The 17,483-nt window shown below is 37.1% G+C and overlaps 1 protein-coding gene across 3 annotated transcripts in view; it reads right to left on the bottom strand.

Annotated features, from left to right (window-relative positions):
- Positions 1 to 1,434: 1,434 nt before the first annotated feature.
- LOC127635303 (partitioning defective 3 homolog) overlaps positions 1,435 to 17,483 on the bottom strand; it is a 605,753-nt gene continuing 589,704 nt past the window's right edge. For all 3 annotated transcript variants that reach the window (XM_052115228.1, XM_052115230.1, XM_052115229.1), the window contains 2 exons: positions 16,513 to 16,631; positions 1,435 to 6,685 (listed from right to left, as the gene is read on the bottom strand). In XM_052115228.1, coding sequence (XP_051971188.1) covers positions 6,286 to 6,685; positions 16,513 to 16,631 — 519 coding nt within the window. In that variant the 3' untranslated portion in view covers positions 1,435 to 6,285. The remainder of the gene's footprint in view (positions 6,686 to 16,512; positions 16,632 to 17,483) is intronic.

Raw genomic sequence — 17,483 nt, 5'->3', positions numbered from 1 at the left:
TGGCATGGGGACGTGGTCATGTGTCGTCAGCGGGAGCGAGAGAGCGGTAAGGCTTGTCACCTGGTTCATAATTAACCCTAACACTCTTGTTATAGTGATGCGGAGGGAGACATAAAAGGCACGCTGAGTGTCCAAAGAGGGAGAGAGAGAGTGACTTACAAGCTTAGTGTTTCCCTTTGTTATTCCTTATTTTTTATTCTGACGGTGACCATTGATTGTGTTTGTGTGTTGGCGAATTTAAAGACTGACCTTGAACCTGCTTCGCTGTCTCCTGACTCCTCCATTGCCCTGTACGAAGAGCTTTTTACACTTTGGCACGTCACCGCTGCCAAATACGGTAAATGTAGATCATGCTTCTTCTCGGGGAGCTGGCTTCTATTGTCCATGTGTGCACATATTGGCATCCTCGCATTCCCAGAACCAGAGCGGGGAGGCTTCGGCCAGGTTAGATGAGTTGCCGGACCTGCTCCTCAGACCACCGGCATGATTTAGATGTGTCACCAGGGAGGACAGGATTTGAGGCGGCCAATGGGATAGAGGCCGGTCCGCCTTTCCCTATCACCTCCCACAGGCATGGGAAGACAGGCTGCCAAGGATGCCGCCACCCCACACGCCACGGACCCAGGAGGGGAGCGCGTGCAGCCGTCGGACCCCACTCAAGCCTGGGCCATTCCTTGGACACATCCCGACATTCACAGTGCCGCATTTAACAGTGAGGATGCCAGATTCCCCTTTGTTTTGAACACCATTCCCCTTGGAAACTATTTTCCCCATTTATGATTTTTTTGGTTTATTATTATTTCTAATAAATGCCTCATTGAGGCTTGACACCACACCCACTGTGTCTGTCTCTTGCTCACCCCGCCACACAGTTAAGGCAAAAAGACACATAAAACTTAAAAGAAATGGTAATCAGTTACGATGCCTAAAACTACACACATTTTGTACATGTGTACTGTAAATTCTATTAATATATATATATATATATATAATCCTGTGTGATCACTAAATTCTTGAAAAAATAAATAATTTAAACAAATAAAATAACATACAAATACTAATCATATATTAAAATATATAATATTATTCAATATTTTTTATTATATTTAAATATGTCATAAAAATAATAAATAAATAAATAAATAACCATTTATATTAAATATTTTAAAAGAAAGTTGTAAAAGAACGATTAAATAAACTTTTGTTGAAAATTCCATAAATATTTTTCCAAAACACATTCCATTATGAATGTCAAAAATATGTTTCCAAGACCTTGGCACACACATCTAAAATTATATATATTATATATTATATATATACTATATATATATATATATATATATATATATATCTCACCATGGATGTCAATATTTGTCATTGACCCATTCACAGTCTAATCAACATAAACAAACTACTTAATGTAAACAGAATGGAGAAATGTTTTATTGAATATAGTTTTGATATGTACAGAGAAGCTTTGTGCACATTTTGACACATCAGGTAAAAACATGGGGTAAAAACATTTGCTCCTTGTATACAAGAGCTACTGGAACTCTTATGTACCTATGACATATATCGAAGACAAAAGGTTGTACAAATACATCAAAAAAATGTGCCGATAACTCTTAGCTTCCTTTTAACAATTAAATTGAATGTTGTACTAGGAGATAAAGTCAAAAGAAAACAATAATGTCATGTAGAAATATGTGCATTTGGTGACACGTCAACTATTAACATGTAAAAACATCCCTCTTCACAGGCACTTCCCATTTAAAAACGTTACGCGTACAATGTGACATAAAATAGATAAGCAGCCAGTACCAAAGACAAACAAACAGCTGCTGTCCTGGAACGTTTTTTTACCACTTTTGCCATTGGTAGATACCATACTAGAAGCACATGTCGTATCACAGAACCAATAACAATCAATAAAGGAAGTACCAAACCCTTGTAAAGCAGGAAGCTACGCCTTATTACTTGGTGTACAGAGATATACTGAGCCTTCTGCAAGATGAAAGGATGCGAGACAGAACGAGATGCCAGACGGACTTGTGTTCCAACTAGTTTGAAAAGACTTGGAGAGTACATTGGTCAATGGGCTTGGCGTTCCCTTTTGTGAGAGCTTATTGCATTCTTTTAGCCTTCGCTCTGGAGAATGTGGCCAAGTGTTTAAAGTTACTGCCAAGATACAGTTCATAGACAAGAGAGAATCATGTTACAGGCACTGGTAAAACATAGTCCCATGCAAAACCCAGACACACACATTAACACATACAGTATATATATATATATATATATATATATATATATATATATATATATATATATATATATATACATACATACATATACATTAACGATATGAGTCACATTATGTTTTTCATGTGATTTCTAAATTAACAGAGAGCTAGATTTAAAGGGATAGTTTACCCAAAAAATGCAAACAAGTCTGAAACCCGTATGACGTTCTTTCTTCCATGTAACACAAAAGAAGATGTTTTGAAAAATGTCCAAGCCTCTCTCCACCATACAATGAAACTTGATGGGGATTCACACTATTGAGCTCCAAAATGGACAAAAAAAGAAACCCTCCATGACTCATGTGCTGTGTTTCAAGTCTTCTGAAGCCAAACGATAACTTTGTGTGAGGAACAGACCAAAATGTAAGTATTTGCTTTAGCTCTCAAATCTCATTCACACTTTTGCACATTCAAACTTGGCACCTCATGACACATCACAGTATGTCTGATGTCAATGAGTGCATCTATATGGATATCAGAAAGCAGAATATTGCGAGAACGCAGTGAGAAAGTTTACATGGACTGAATAATTCCTTATTATGCGGCTCGGTAAGAGAGCAACGTTCTCCATAGCAACATAATATACCTGCGACGCTCGTGTAAGTAACAAACAAGGCATCTGTGAAAGACCATTTTGCTATATTATTCTCCATTGCTTTCCACAGTTGTTGCTGTGTTTGTTTCCTTAACTTTCATTGTGACCTGCAACGGAAATGCGCTGCAATAGTGGGGATTTTTAGGGACAGTTGATATATTTATATATGTGTATAAATGTGTATAGTTTATTGTGGATGTGCTTTACCGACTGAACTCCCAGAAATGTTGAAGTCTTTCTGCTTTGTTTACTTGTTATTGGGCCATCTGATGACGTGTGTTACCCTGTCTGTTCAAGCACGTGTACTCTTCAAAAACCCATGAAAACACTTCTTATATGTTTACATGGCCAGATATGCCACATTCTCTGAGAGAAACCTAGGTGTGTTAAACCGCTTTCTCTTAATCCCTTAAGCGGTGAAAGGAAACCGCATTCTCGTTTAGATGGCATTTCAGAACGCCGATTTCTGCAAAAACCCTGTTTGGTGATGGGGGCGTGGCTGAGAGACGTCTGTGGAAAGCGAGGCCGAGAGAGTGAGTACAGTAAGGGTTGGCACCTGTGGGAAATCACCTCTAACAGCTGTTTTGTGTTTGCAGTGAGAGTTGAGAGTGATTTAAAAGGCGATCCATACCGCCGGAGGGGAAAGAGAGCCGAGCCTGTACGTGTGTTTGTGTGTGTCAGTGAAGCTAACATCTGAGTTTGAAGCTTTTGAGTGAGATCAAATAAAAATACCTTTTGAGTTTGATTCGCTGTCTCCCGCTTCCTCCTTGAGAGTTAAAAACTTTTTCCACATCCTGGAACAAAACGTTTTCTAAAGTGCATTTAAACAGGGTCAATGACGTCAAGCATAATTGGTTCTCGCATGTCTCGTAACCGATTATAATGTACCAGGTAAAAATGTGTACAAATTTGCAATTTTCAGCTTGGATATTTTCCCTAATAACATTAACTTTTGTGCTTTAAGAATAAAAGACAATCATATGGGGCTGGAATTGAATAACTTGGTGTGCGCGTTTTGGAGAACTCCCTTTAAACTGTTATTAGACTATATTTGTGCCTATGGGGGTGTAAGCAGTAACCTGAGCTTTGTTGTGTTATTGTGGAACATGTCCAAGCAAATGCCCATAAACTTGTGTGATAAAACATTTAAGTGCAGAACAGATGTGGCCTCTAACAGAACACCTAAAACCAAAGAAGGTTTGCATGAAGGCAGAGCATAAAAATTCACACCTACATCTACTGTGTTTAAAAAAACACACACGACACATACTCAAATGCATCCTACACTCTTCCAGCAAGTCATACAAATACAGTTTTAAAGAGGGGAATTGCTTCATTCCTGGTCTGGACTGATTCACTGTTAGACAGGGTCAGATCTAGTTGAGCTTATTAGTCGAGGGAGATTAACTACAAAATAGAGGAAAGAGCTGAAGGTAGAATCAATTATGAAGTAGTTGGGAATGAGGAGTGTCACGTGAGGTGTGAGTAACAAGTTTGACAGGTTAAAAGGGGTTTCCCTAGGGGAGTCGGTAGGTTGTGGGGTCGCAAACCTGTCAAAGTCTATATGCTGAGTTCAGCTACATGGCTCGAGTTCTTAGATTGACACATTAAGAAAACAACAAAAATTTGCATTACTTAAACCTGAAAAAATTCTTTTTATCAATATTGTAATGCTGAAAAAACATTTGATACCCAAGTGTGTAACTTCTGCGCCACTAGCAAATGCAATGGCAATCGTCTGCAATTGGTCGACACAAGATATAAATGCATTTATATATTTAACGTTCTCTGTTCTGCCCATATGCTCATAGTAAAAACGGAATATTGTTAGTTAGTTACAGTTAGAGCTGTCGAAATAAATGTGTTAACACAATATTTCTGCAGTAAAAAAACTGTGTTTAAAACATCGAAATACATAATTTGGGCATAAATTGTTAGTGGGCTATTTTTATCTTAGAGTTAAAAGAGTTGTATGATCAGTATGTTATAATTTCGAGTTCTAAATGAACTAAAACCCTAAAGTTTGAGAAATAATTTAATATCACATTAATGCGTGTCATAAATGGATATTCAATGTCTTCTTTATTCTCAAAGTTTCTGTTTTGCCACAATAACAGCATCATGAATCAGATTAATACCTGCCTTTCATTCGTATTCATTTGCTCTTGCAGTTTCCGTTTCTGAAATGACTTTCTGCCATCATAAATGAATTTGCGGGGTTTACATGTTTGCAATTTAATTCATTTGCATCGACAACGGCCTTTATTTTGTGCACTTTAGGGCACAACTCTAAATTGCATATTCATTTCAGGGAAACGCACAAAAATTCCCAAGACATGCTATTTTGCGCATCTGAAAGACACAATCCTCAGAAGACTACATTAGCAGATCAGCTCTGACATTTTTTGAGCATGCTATAAAGTTTGCACGTGTTTTCATGCAAAACCTGTAGTAAATCAGGGTCGCACATTGCAATGGATAACTCAAGCTATAGGGACAATTTCATTAAATTAGTCAGCCTTCTTGAATTGGTGCAATTTTCATGCACTTCAATCTTTATACTGTGTAAGGTGTTTTGTTTGGAAAATGTTATTATAGAATTATTGTTACATATTGTTTTGTATTCTTTCATAACAAATAACTAAATATCAGAGTCAGATTTCAGCACATACAAAATCTGTGATTAATCAAAACTGACAATGAAAAATCATGCGATTAATCACGCTTTAAAGTTTTAATTGACTGACAGCGGGAATTACAGTAATTGGTATCTAAAGAGTATCACCACTGAGGAATGACCTAAAAAAAAAACCTCAAAAGTAAAATATCCACACACATTTCAGTAATGAGAATTTTGTGGAAATGCTTAATTGTCATGAAAGCAATCTCAATCTCTGAATGATCCTCAAAATATGTTACATTTTCTTTACACATAATGAATTTCATTTTTTTTATCTCTTTTTGATTATTGCATGAAATATGACCCAGACATGTTCTTGACAGTTTTTACCCACCTACTGTACATGTTCTCAGCATACATACTTGGTAAAAACATGATATGTAGGTCACAATACTGTGGGAACGGCCATGTATCAAAGCCTCGGTGGGCTGTCATGTGATTGTCAAGAGTACCAAGCACAGTAACTAACATCAATGTATTCCACACACACACACACGCACACACACACACAGGAAGTTTATGGCAGACAAAGTTCTTCAGTGTGTGCAAAGATTTCCATTTCATACAATTATAAAAAAGGAACAAGTTGGACACACTTGAACTAACCTCCAACCAAATTACCCGGAATCCTCAATGCAGCCTTTATATTATAGCTCTGTCTCTCTCCATTCAACATATTGCTGTAATACAGTTTTTCAGTTGATCTCTTCTCAGGAGTAGAAGGGACGGCCCTTCTCAGGGGTCTGTAGACGGTTGAGTCGGGCAAGTTGGGTGGGTGATGGGGGTACGTCTTGTCGATATGGACCTTTGGGTGGGGTAGGAACAGTGGTTTGGCTTCCGGGCTGTGTTGGCATCTCCTCCATAGTGGGGAGTTTAATTTTAGCCTCCTGCTCCTTGCGTCTCTGCTCCTGTCTCAGCAGCTCTTGGGTCTCGAGGAGTACACGGGCGTTCAGGCCTGTGGCACTGGCACCCAGGTAACCATTGGTAGATTGGGAACCCTGGTAACTGGAGTATCGAGGGTTCTCTTTGGCGGTCTGAAAGACATCGCCGGGAGGGTAGACTTTATCCCATGAGTCTTGAGACACGTTGCTAGGGTTTTTACGTGGTTGTCTGTAAGGAATGAAAGAGAAGGGGTAAGATAAAACTAAGACAGAACTTTTACATGTCATTGCAGTTTCCTGGTGAAATTAACACTAGAGGTGCAACAACAACTGTGTTTTATTCACTTTCACACAACTCACGACTACAACGGCTGATTCTGACTTTATAAACACTTATTTTTCGCACTATTACTCACTGCTATGTTGTGATATTGATACACTTTTACTATAAAGCAAAATTTGCAAAACTATACATTTCAACACTTGTATTAAAGACCCACTTACATCTACACATTTATTCCAATAAGATTGGCTTCTGCTGTAATTTACCTGATTGAGTGTTGGAATTTGGACTAGGAAATTCACAGTTCGAGCCCAGCCAAGCACGGAAGCTGACACGTGAGACGAAAGTAGCATAGAAGCAACACGAAATTATGTGGTTGCTCTAGAAAATTTGCTTGTCATGTCGTATTTGATTTTAGGACACTAGCGATTAGGTTAACATGTTAGTTTAGGGTAAGGATGCCTGTTTTGTTTAGCTCTCATTTGGTTGTAGAACACCTTTGGTGAGGTTTAGGTTACAGAGGTACGTTTTACTCATTAAAACCATCTAAAATTCCCCTAAAAACCATTTTTCACTCCACTGGACATTTCACTAGGAAACTGCAGCCGAACGTGTAATAAGGCACATCATTTTGATTAGCAAAAATGTTGCCATGGTCACTTTACGTTCATGAGATCAGTCTGAAATGTATGACTTGTATTCCCATAGAGAAAAATAAATGAACCAATGGATGATGCCATTATGATATTTCCTATGTTTAACCCCTAACCCAAAACTAAACCATAAAGTCTAACCCCCTACTTAAACCCTAAACCTAATAAAGTGTTGGATAGGAGACTAGGTGAAATTTTATGCCTGTATTGAATCAATTTGAAATTCTGTTCATTGATTTGTTGGTCTCGAGTTGTCATAAGACTCTGTTTATCCACCTTATGCATTCAGCCTTTCTTTTTGAGGCTCACTTGTGTACTTAACATCCAGACAGGAAATGAAAGGTTCCGTCAATGTCCACCCATACCGACAAATCAACCGTGAGGCAATTAGCAGAACGCCAGGTCTAGGTCCCTTTTTTGTTTTAAATGAATGGAGGGAAAAAATGTTTGTTGGTAAAAGCGCAGCAGTCATTTTGAGGGATGTCCACTCAGGCCGCATCCGTCTTCACTCTGGACTGCTATTAGGATCCATTAAGTGGGAATATGGAGTAGCTGACATGCCACATCCCTGTGGCTCACAGCTAAATGAAGCCCCACTCACACCTCACTGGCCTTGCTTGCTTAAAAGCATGCGTCAAAGTGTGTGCGTTTCTGTGAGGATTTCACACATCGGCTCACCAGAGAGAGCAGGAATGCTCTCAGTGCTTTCAAAGTCAAAAGCAAAAATACTGGAGTCTACCAGAAATCAGGAGGAGATGGTAAAATAAGGGATGTTGAGATTTACAGAGTACCCAAAGAACTCTAACAGGTGGATCACACTGAACGCATGTTTTGTTTAGTTTTTTTGCTTCCATTTGCACTGCTTTCCGATTATTTTCTATGTAAACCTGCACTACACGGACATCTTTGACCCTTGTTCTGCATTTATCTGATTTTTCAGCATCTCGTGCAGGAGCCCCATAGTTTTTAGATGCCACGTCAGGTTAAAGGAATAATTCAGCCAAAAATGAAAATTTGTATGACTTATATGACCTTTCTTCATCAGAACTGGATTGAAGTGCTGATTAAAACATTTTAATTAGCGATTCGTTTTTCACACAAATGTATCGATTCACTTCAGAAGGCATTACTTGATCGGCTGGAGTTATGTGGATTACTTTGATGATGACTAAGTGTGTATTTTGGACAGTCAAAAATTGGTGTCCATTCAACTGCATTGGATGAAGCTAAAAACCTGGGATACTTTCCTAAAAATCTTAAATCCTGTTCTGATGAAGAAAGAAGATCATTTACATCTTGGATGGCCTGACGGTGAGTAAATTATCAAAAAAAAAACATTTGGGTGAACTCTTCCTTTAAACAATGCCTCTCAAGACAGCTGCATTCTTTATATTAGTTGCACTGCATCTAGCTTTTTCTTACACAAAAGCATTCAATATTCCAGCATTTAAAAACTTGATTTTTACATTTTATGAATACAGAATGAGGACTTAAATTATGCACAATAGTAATAGGGATTCTTGCTTATGCAAGGACCATTATATATTTTTTTCTCAAAACCTAATATAAATGTCAGATGACCACATACACTATGGGTAACATTTTTTGGACTATCATACTCTCATAATTTCTACCCCAAAAAAAAAAAGAGTTTGAAATTGAATACCTATGACTCTCAAGATAAATATGTATGGCATGTAATTTAAAGCCAAAATGTAATGAACCAGCCATTCCCCCAAAAAAACAAAGCTGAAATTGACAAAAAAGCAAATAGAAACTGTGCAGTATAGTGCATTGTTGGATTTCTTGTATTTCTAAACTGTATGTGAGCATTCTGTGCTTATAAATGTGAGCTATTCAATCTTACACAAAAATTGTGTGAAAAAGAGTGTTAGGCAGAGAAAATAGCTAAATCAATCTTCCACATGCTCAGTGTAAGTCATGCCTTCATGCTCATAACAGAAGCTATTGTTGAAAATATTGACAGTATTGAATAAGTGACTTATTTACATTTCGAAATTAATAAATCCAGCTTCTTATTTTTACATTTGAAATATATTGACTTGTCAACCAACAGTGACAGACAGCTGGGAGCAAACTTAATTGAGTGCATTTGTACATGCACAACAAAATACTGCTGAAAACAACATAATATCAGCTCATTATTAGAATCCAACATCAAAACAAAATTGTGTTTAAATTAGATTTTCAGGTTATATTTAAAAATGTATTCAATGTGTGCATGCAGAAAACTGCTTAGAATTACCTGGTATTGCATACAGACACATGAAGAAATGCTTCTTTCCTGGAATGAAATGGATCGTATTTTGCAGATTCTGATATGAGCTTTCCATGATAAAAGACATTCGCTATCCTTTTCTGCATATCGCGGTGCTGTTTTGTGGTCCGATCCGCATAATTTACTGCCATGTAATCATATAATCCATTTAAAAGTAACTGTAATCTATTTATGAGTATTTTAAAATGTAATTTAATTAATAACAAGTACTTAGTCTTTTTAATCTCATTACACAATCCAGATTACATGTAATCCATTACTACCCAGTACTGCTTACACTTTGCTGTCTTATTAAAGACTTTTGTCGCTTTAAGTCCTTGTCAATTAGCTTTGAGCCCATCTTGATGTCATCGAGATGTAAGTGTACCCCTAAAAGTTGTCATAATAACCTTTTAGCAGATACTCACATTGAAAAGTTATAGTCTTTCTCTTCCAGGACAAAATGGACCAGAAATATTGATCATCTTGCACCTTAATTTTTGTCCAACAAAATTATCTGAATGAAAATATCCCTCGAACCAATAAGCTTGCAACCGTATAGCAATACCTAGAAGCAAATTATAGTCCATGGCTGTGATATAAACAAATGTGTGTTGGCCATTTGAAATAAAAAGGCACAAGTCCTTTCTTGAATCCCACCCCCAAATTTCAGTCTCAATAGGAAGTACATCAACACAGGAAAGAAACATGCGTCAAGCCATTTTATAACTGGTGTTTGATTGTGCATGTGAACTCACTTATTGTAACAATAACATGTATAATAATATTAATATAATTGCAAAGATAATTTATTAAAAAAAAAGATATTTTAGCCCACCTCCTGATACTGTTTATAATGACACTATGAAATAACAGTTGTGCAGTTATGGGTAGATTGCTTCTGAAACATAATCTGACAATGATAACGGATTACAAAACAATATGATCAGTAATTAAATCATTTAGATTACACTTTTAGGTAATATAATCTGATTACTTTTGGACTATGCATTGCATGTTTTGATGAAAATCTCATTTTGAGTGTATTAAGTACCAATTTACACTACTCCACACACATTAATTAATCATTAGTAAACATGAAAACGAACAACAATTTGATATTTGGGGACTTACAATCTAATTACATGCATTAGACATATTACACATGTATTACTATATTATATTTAGGGAATTGCAATCTAATTACAAGTACTTACATTTTGTAAAGGTTACATAATGGAGATTACTACCCAACACTGCAGTTGTGTTTTGTGAAAAGATATTCAGTATCTATATGATATAGTTTCAGGTTGAAAAACACAAAGGCCACAGAATACCTGACAAAAAAGCAATTTATTCCGGCAGACGCAATAGTGGTACATTATCTGTGAGTTTCTGCAGCACAGCTGGTGTGACTCATGCAGTAGTTTATCTGAAGGATAACAAATACACACACACAAAGAACAATATTAATCGCAACACCTTGAGTAATGTTTTCTATTTGTTACCACCATGCAGAACAAGACACTGAAACGTAGGACTAACATCTTATCTCTGCAAGTGTGTGTGTTAATGCACTGTAACATGCAGCAGTTTTATGCAGTTGCGCTCTGATTAACATGACTTCCATTACTCTAATCAGCGTTCACTTCGCTTATCTGCCTTATTTTCTGTTCCTCCCTTTCTTTCTCTCTAATCCACATCACCAAAAAAGAATCCCTTCATTAGCCAAGTGCTAAATCTAAACCACAGACACATAAACACATAGCTGGATTCCTATTAAAGCTGTTTTATCATCCACAGTCTGTCCTTGTGTCTGTTGATCAATCCAAGCTGTGCTATGATTGGTGGATCCAATCTAAGGGATGACGTTCTGGTAAGTCCATACAATACTAATGAGCGCGCACCTCTGCCATGGCCATCTGATGGGCTCTTCAGAGGACAGGGGTAATTTTGCAACAGCTTGACCCTGCTTGACCGAAGGTATGATATTATGAGCGCAATGCGTATCAAAGGGCCAACTTTCATGCGGTATTTCCCCAGGGAAATTGTGAGCTACGACAGGAATTGGTCAACAGTTTCCTTGGAAAGCCGGTGTTTTCGTCTGAAGTGCATTTGATATAGACGGCGACACTGATGCTTAAGGCAATGAGAAATACTGGAATTGGTTGCATTGATTAACTGTCATTATGTCCACAGCCTGTGGAGTCGTGTATGTCAACCTCTCTATCGACCCTTGGAGTTCCTCTACTGTCTTGGGAAAAAACTAGGGAAGGAATAGGAGTTTTGATGCTGGCCCTTCCCCTGCTATGTGTGTGCTGGGCTTTGTCATCGCTTGAGGGGGGACTAATTCTGTAATTATACATATCCCAGTTACACCGCATTTTAAGCCAATAAAAACAAGACCCATGCATGTAGGTAGGACCACACACACTGTACACATACTGTAGACATTTTCCAATAACCCATGTACCAATTACCTTACGAATGCAATGAGCTAAAAAAAAAAGAAAGAAAAGAAAATGAGATGCCACTGAAATGAAAAAAATATGTCAAGTTTTGTAGGTGCAACCTGGTCTCATACAAGCATGTTACTTTACCTGTTTTTGCAATATATTTTTTAAGCGGCAGGTTGAACGTATAGTGGCAGTTTCCTGGTGAATTGACCACTAGAGGCACTACCACAACAATTACTTTTATTCTCTTTAAAGGAATGTTCCAGGTTCAATACAAATTAAGCTCAATTGACAGCATTTGTGGCATCAATGACTGACAGGCGAAAGCATCCCCATTTCACCATCTCCGACCTGTGGATATGACATTCGCATTTCACCCTCTAGTGACAATCACGTTTCATTTTTACTATGCTCGTTCTGAATAATATTCGTAACACAGATAAATGTGGATTGCTATGTCAAAGCATTCGCCTGCCCTGGTGTTCAGTCTATAAGTGCAGCAAAACAATCACTAAAGGAAGTGTCAAAACTGTCCACAAGTTGTAATGTACAAGGAAAAGCTGTAAAATCTGCTTGTTTAGGGTGACAATACGTCCTACCCCCAAAAGGTACTTTAAATAATTCAGACTAGGGTTTATAAATGCCAGGATTTTGCTTGTTTTCATACTGAAGTGCTCTCTGTAGTCATTCATGGATACATGTCATAAATACATGTTCGTTTGTCATTTAAACCAAGCGCATCAGTTTAATTTTAAGCAGCTTTGCTTTGCATGTCTCCCTCTCTGCACGTGTGATAGAGGGAGAACACGCGCGAGTGACCGCGAGAAAAAGGCTCTTTTGATGAAAACATAAAACAAGCAACTCTGAACAAACACTTCAATGCTCACAATAAATAAGTCTGAAATTGTATGTTTGTATCTTACCTCAGTTTCAGTGAACGTGTTTACATTCGGTTAACTGTTCGCCACTGAAGATTGTTAGAGGTGGATACTGTTTGATACAGATGTACACAACTCACTCGGGCTTTCAAGAAAATTGAAAAATTCAAGACTTTTTTTTAAAAAAAATGTATTGTAGGGATGTACATGCAGATTTCAGATATAAAATCAGTGACTGAATGATTAATGTTTACTCTATGAAATGAGATTTTGTGGGACATTGGAATGTTTGGGCATAATAATATGGAGGCGCAGTGGCTTCACTGATATGACATCATCAGCAATCCAGTACTATATATCAGTGTTGTAAACATGATTTTAGTGTGATAAGTAAGGGATACTATACAGTCAGCTGATTTATCGCACAATAAACCCCCAACAGGGTGATCAGGACCATGACACGAAGTAGAACGGTATTGTATTGCCCCGAAGGGGTTTATTTTGTGATAACAACTGAGTGACTGTACATTTTCCCTCATATTACAAAGCATCAACCCAAATAAATGCACATGAAACATTGATTTGAGTTCAAATTATTTTATTAGCTTACTTGTACAGATCGCACAGTGAGCCAAGTAGGAGAGTCAACTCGCAGAACCTGTCTGATCCATCTTAATACCCGGATGTGCGGTAGTTAAAGAGCATTATCTGACTGCTAGATGGCGCTATTGACCAATCATAATCGAGTATTCCAGAAAACCGTGTAATAAAATCACTTGCTAACCCATGTGTAAAGTTATAGACAATTTTAAAACTTTGTTGCCATGACGATGTAATGTCAACAAACCCAAAAACCCATAAAATGACTGTAAAAATTACAATTTAAACAACTTTACAGCTCAAATAGTACACAAGTTTTAACAGAAGAATTAATGCAAGTGTTATTTTTTTATTATAAGTTTCACATTTCTGTGCCATTACTTCCATTGTAAGTGCCTCACTGTATCCTCGATTTTTGCTTTGTTAAAGAAAAGGAGGGATGAGTCAAAATGTATTTTTTGTGGTAATCAACATTTTGCCACTAATGCTGTTGACTGAGCTTAACTTGCATTGAACCCAGAATAATCTTTTAAAACAAATCATGAGTATAACGACAGATTATCAGTTCATAAATACATACTTTTTGTCCTGTTCCTCACACATTGACATTAAAGCACTTTTACTATAGCGTAAGACTTGTAAGGCGATATATTTGAACATTTGCATTACATAACCAAATACATTTACAATCTTGTGTGGTAGTTCAACTGCTAGAGTGTTTGTGCTAGATTAAGGGTCCTTAAAATTATCTGGCATTCTGTTTGGTGCCATTAGTGGTGCAAGAATTACACACTTTACATTTAAACGTCTGCGCATAACTCATACATTTTCTACTACTTACATCAAAGATACCTCAAATCATGTTTCTTGTTGAGGAGAGCTGTGCAACTACTTTAATAAGCAATCAAACATATGGTTTAACATGGTGGATGATAAAATCCCATGGACTCATATTAAATATGGGACTTGAGTGATTTTAAGAGACCAGAATATCATAGAGAATTGAGAGTGGGCTCTTTTGACTTGGACAGTAAATAACCACCTAGCAATCAGCCAGAACAGCCTTGCATTATGGAGGTGATCTTAGCACATTCTTCAGAAAATGTACAGTTTAAAAGTTTAGTTTTCTGCAGTTGAACACACAAAATGCACTGAAATATTGAGTCAAAGTAGGTTCTAAGTAGGTTCGACCCCCCTCCCAGTTAAATATGTAAAGCCTGAAAGCTGGAATTTTTCCTCTGGTGTCTGTTGCCTGGATGCTTTGCATGAACTGAAGCAGATTAAGAAGATACAAATGCCTGCAAGAAGAAACGCTGATATCAAACTCTGCCCGCAGGCAACATTCTAAGCTTTATTGACATTTACGACAAATATGCAAAGGGGAGGGGAAAAGAGAAAAAGTAAAGAGAGAACTTTATAAATATGAGGGATGGGGCTGATATCAATCTGTAGACTGTGGTTGCCAAGATAAACTTCACTCAAAAAAAGGGTTCTCGGAATGATCTTTATTAGGTTTAGGAGGGGCAAATTCTCTCAGTCCTGTGAGCATGAAGACAGACTTTGCTGTTCTGGAGGGCTTAGAGGTAAGACAGAGCAGACCACATGACTTCAGCAATGGGATGACTTCAGCTGAGAAATGCCACTGAGGTCAGAGAGAGTGTGGGAGACATGAAAATACGATTGAACACATATTTGGTTTAAGGCTATTATTTATTTGCATGAATTTATTAAAATATTACTCTTTTATTGGGTTCCTTTAAGCATTCCAAGAATATATTCCATGGCATTTGAGATTTATTGTTTTAATGTTGATAATCCTCTTTTTCTTAATATATATATATATATATATATACTGTATATCTTGTATACATAGTGGCAGTGCCATGGTACAGTGATGGTATCAAATTGTAGTACCATGGAGCCCCAATCCACTTCAAGGAATAGTATGGTATTACAATGTTAAATGTCCACAAAAGCATGGTATTACAATGGTATTATAACATCTAAAATAAAATTAGGTAACATATGGTACTTTTTAGTTTGGATGAGGGTAGGGTCAGGGACCAAACTGTTGTAAAAGTCTTTTAGACAATTTTGTTTCGAAAAATAAACATGGCAATTTCAACTGATGTCAGAAACATACTTAATCCAAGTCCACGAGTGCATGGCCAACGCATTGCCAACGCATGGTCTGGTTGAACATGCTTAAAGTGCTTTTTGTGTAACTGTGATGGTAACAAACCTCAGTCCTCAGGCGATAGTTATCTTCAAAAGTCTGTGCCATTATTATTCAGGTAAGTTGCTAAAAATATATTGACTTTAACTTATCGTACTTGCTCAGCAATACTCTCTTCAAACAGTTATTTGTATATTTGCCATGACAATAGTTATTTTAAAAGAGAAAACTCACCATAGAAGTGGACAGTTCACACTAGTGTACGCTATAGCGTCCCTTGTGGCAATGTTGAGAATGCAACACATACTTGCGTTGTGTTATGAATTGCTGTTTGACAAATTTTGGAATGCAACTATGAAACAAAATCGAGCGTGCTTGGCTAAAAGTATCTGCGTTCACATACTGTACTTGCAGAGAGTATGTTTCGGCCTTTAATACTTTCTATAGGTTATGGATGAATGTGTAACTTGAGCTAAAAAACAATCTGCTCTAAAAGATAAATAAAACAGTCCTAAAGAGACTATAGAGAGTTTTCAAAAAAGCACAACATTAGACAATACTTGAAAACACTGCAGAATGAATGTTCAAGAGAAAGGCTTCAGTGCTTTAGGCAAAAATTCCTCATTTAGCATTATTATAAGGAGGAGACTGTGTGGTAAAAAGAAGTAGCCTGTGAGATTGTGTGTATGTGTTTCAGTGGTTTGAGTATTATGCTGGTGTAGCTTCTCTTACCGTGGTAGGGAGTTGTACTGCCTCTGGGCTTGTGTGAATGAGTCCTCTCTCTGTCTCTGCATTTGGACCTCCACAGAAACAGAATGCCGACCCGATGGCGTGTAAGAGCCCGAGCTGGCCTGAAATGTGAATTAACATATTTCAGTAACACACAAATAGTTTGATGTACAAAGCTTTAATTCATTTATCAAATTTATAATATAGAAACTGTGTCTCGAAACCAATCAAAATTAAATTTGAATATTCGCAGGCAGGAAGGAGATGTAAGGAATATTATCAGTGAATAACCAATTAAATTTCAGGATGTTCCTCATACAAAGCTATTGCATGGCTTAAAACACTTGGAATATAAAGCAAAAGTCACATGGGCTACTCTTATGATACTTCTCTTGTGTGTGTGTTTTTGTTTTCTTCGTTTTTTGAGCTTGAAAGCCCCTGAACCGCAAACACAATAATATCCTTGAGTGTTTTGGTCTTATTTTCTGGTATAAAATATGTAATAAAAAAGAAGAATGACATAAGATATTAAGTGTTGTTTTCAGAGAAAAATAAAATACTTGTCCTAGGTGTAAATAGCACCTGCCACACAGTGCGGTTATTTGCACTCAAATAGTCTGGTGGTAACACAGAAATTACAGACAAACCGACCCCCTCAGTGTTGCTTCAATGTCGTAGTGTGTAAAGATGGTGTGAATATATTCTAATCAAGCGGACGTTCCAGGTTCAATTCCCACTTTTCCACATCCTGTTTCCTGCCTCCACTTATATTTCTGTTAATACTAATAATAATACATACAAATGAATATAAAGGTTGATTTCCTCGCAGTAATTAGGTCATGGAGAAAGGTTTGATCTGGGTAAAATTAACCATATATTTAAGTATAATAATATCATAGTAACCATGTTTTTTATGACAGAAGCCATAGTTTTAATTCAATTAACAATGGTGTTACTATAGTAATATGGTGTTT

This window comes from Xyrauchen texanus, chromosome 42 (assembly GCF_025860055.1).
Source record: "Xyrauchen texanus isolate HMW12.3.18 chromosome 42, RBS_HiC_50CHRs, whole genome shotgun sequence".
Lineage (NCBI taxonomy): Eukaryota > Metazoa > Chordata > Actinopteri > Cypriniformes > Catostomidae > Xyrauchen > Xyrauchen texanus.
Note: the sequence above shows the minus strand (reverse complement) of the source record. Positions and strands in the feature narration are given on the sequence as shown.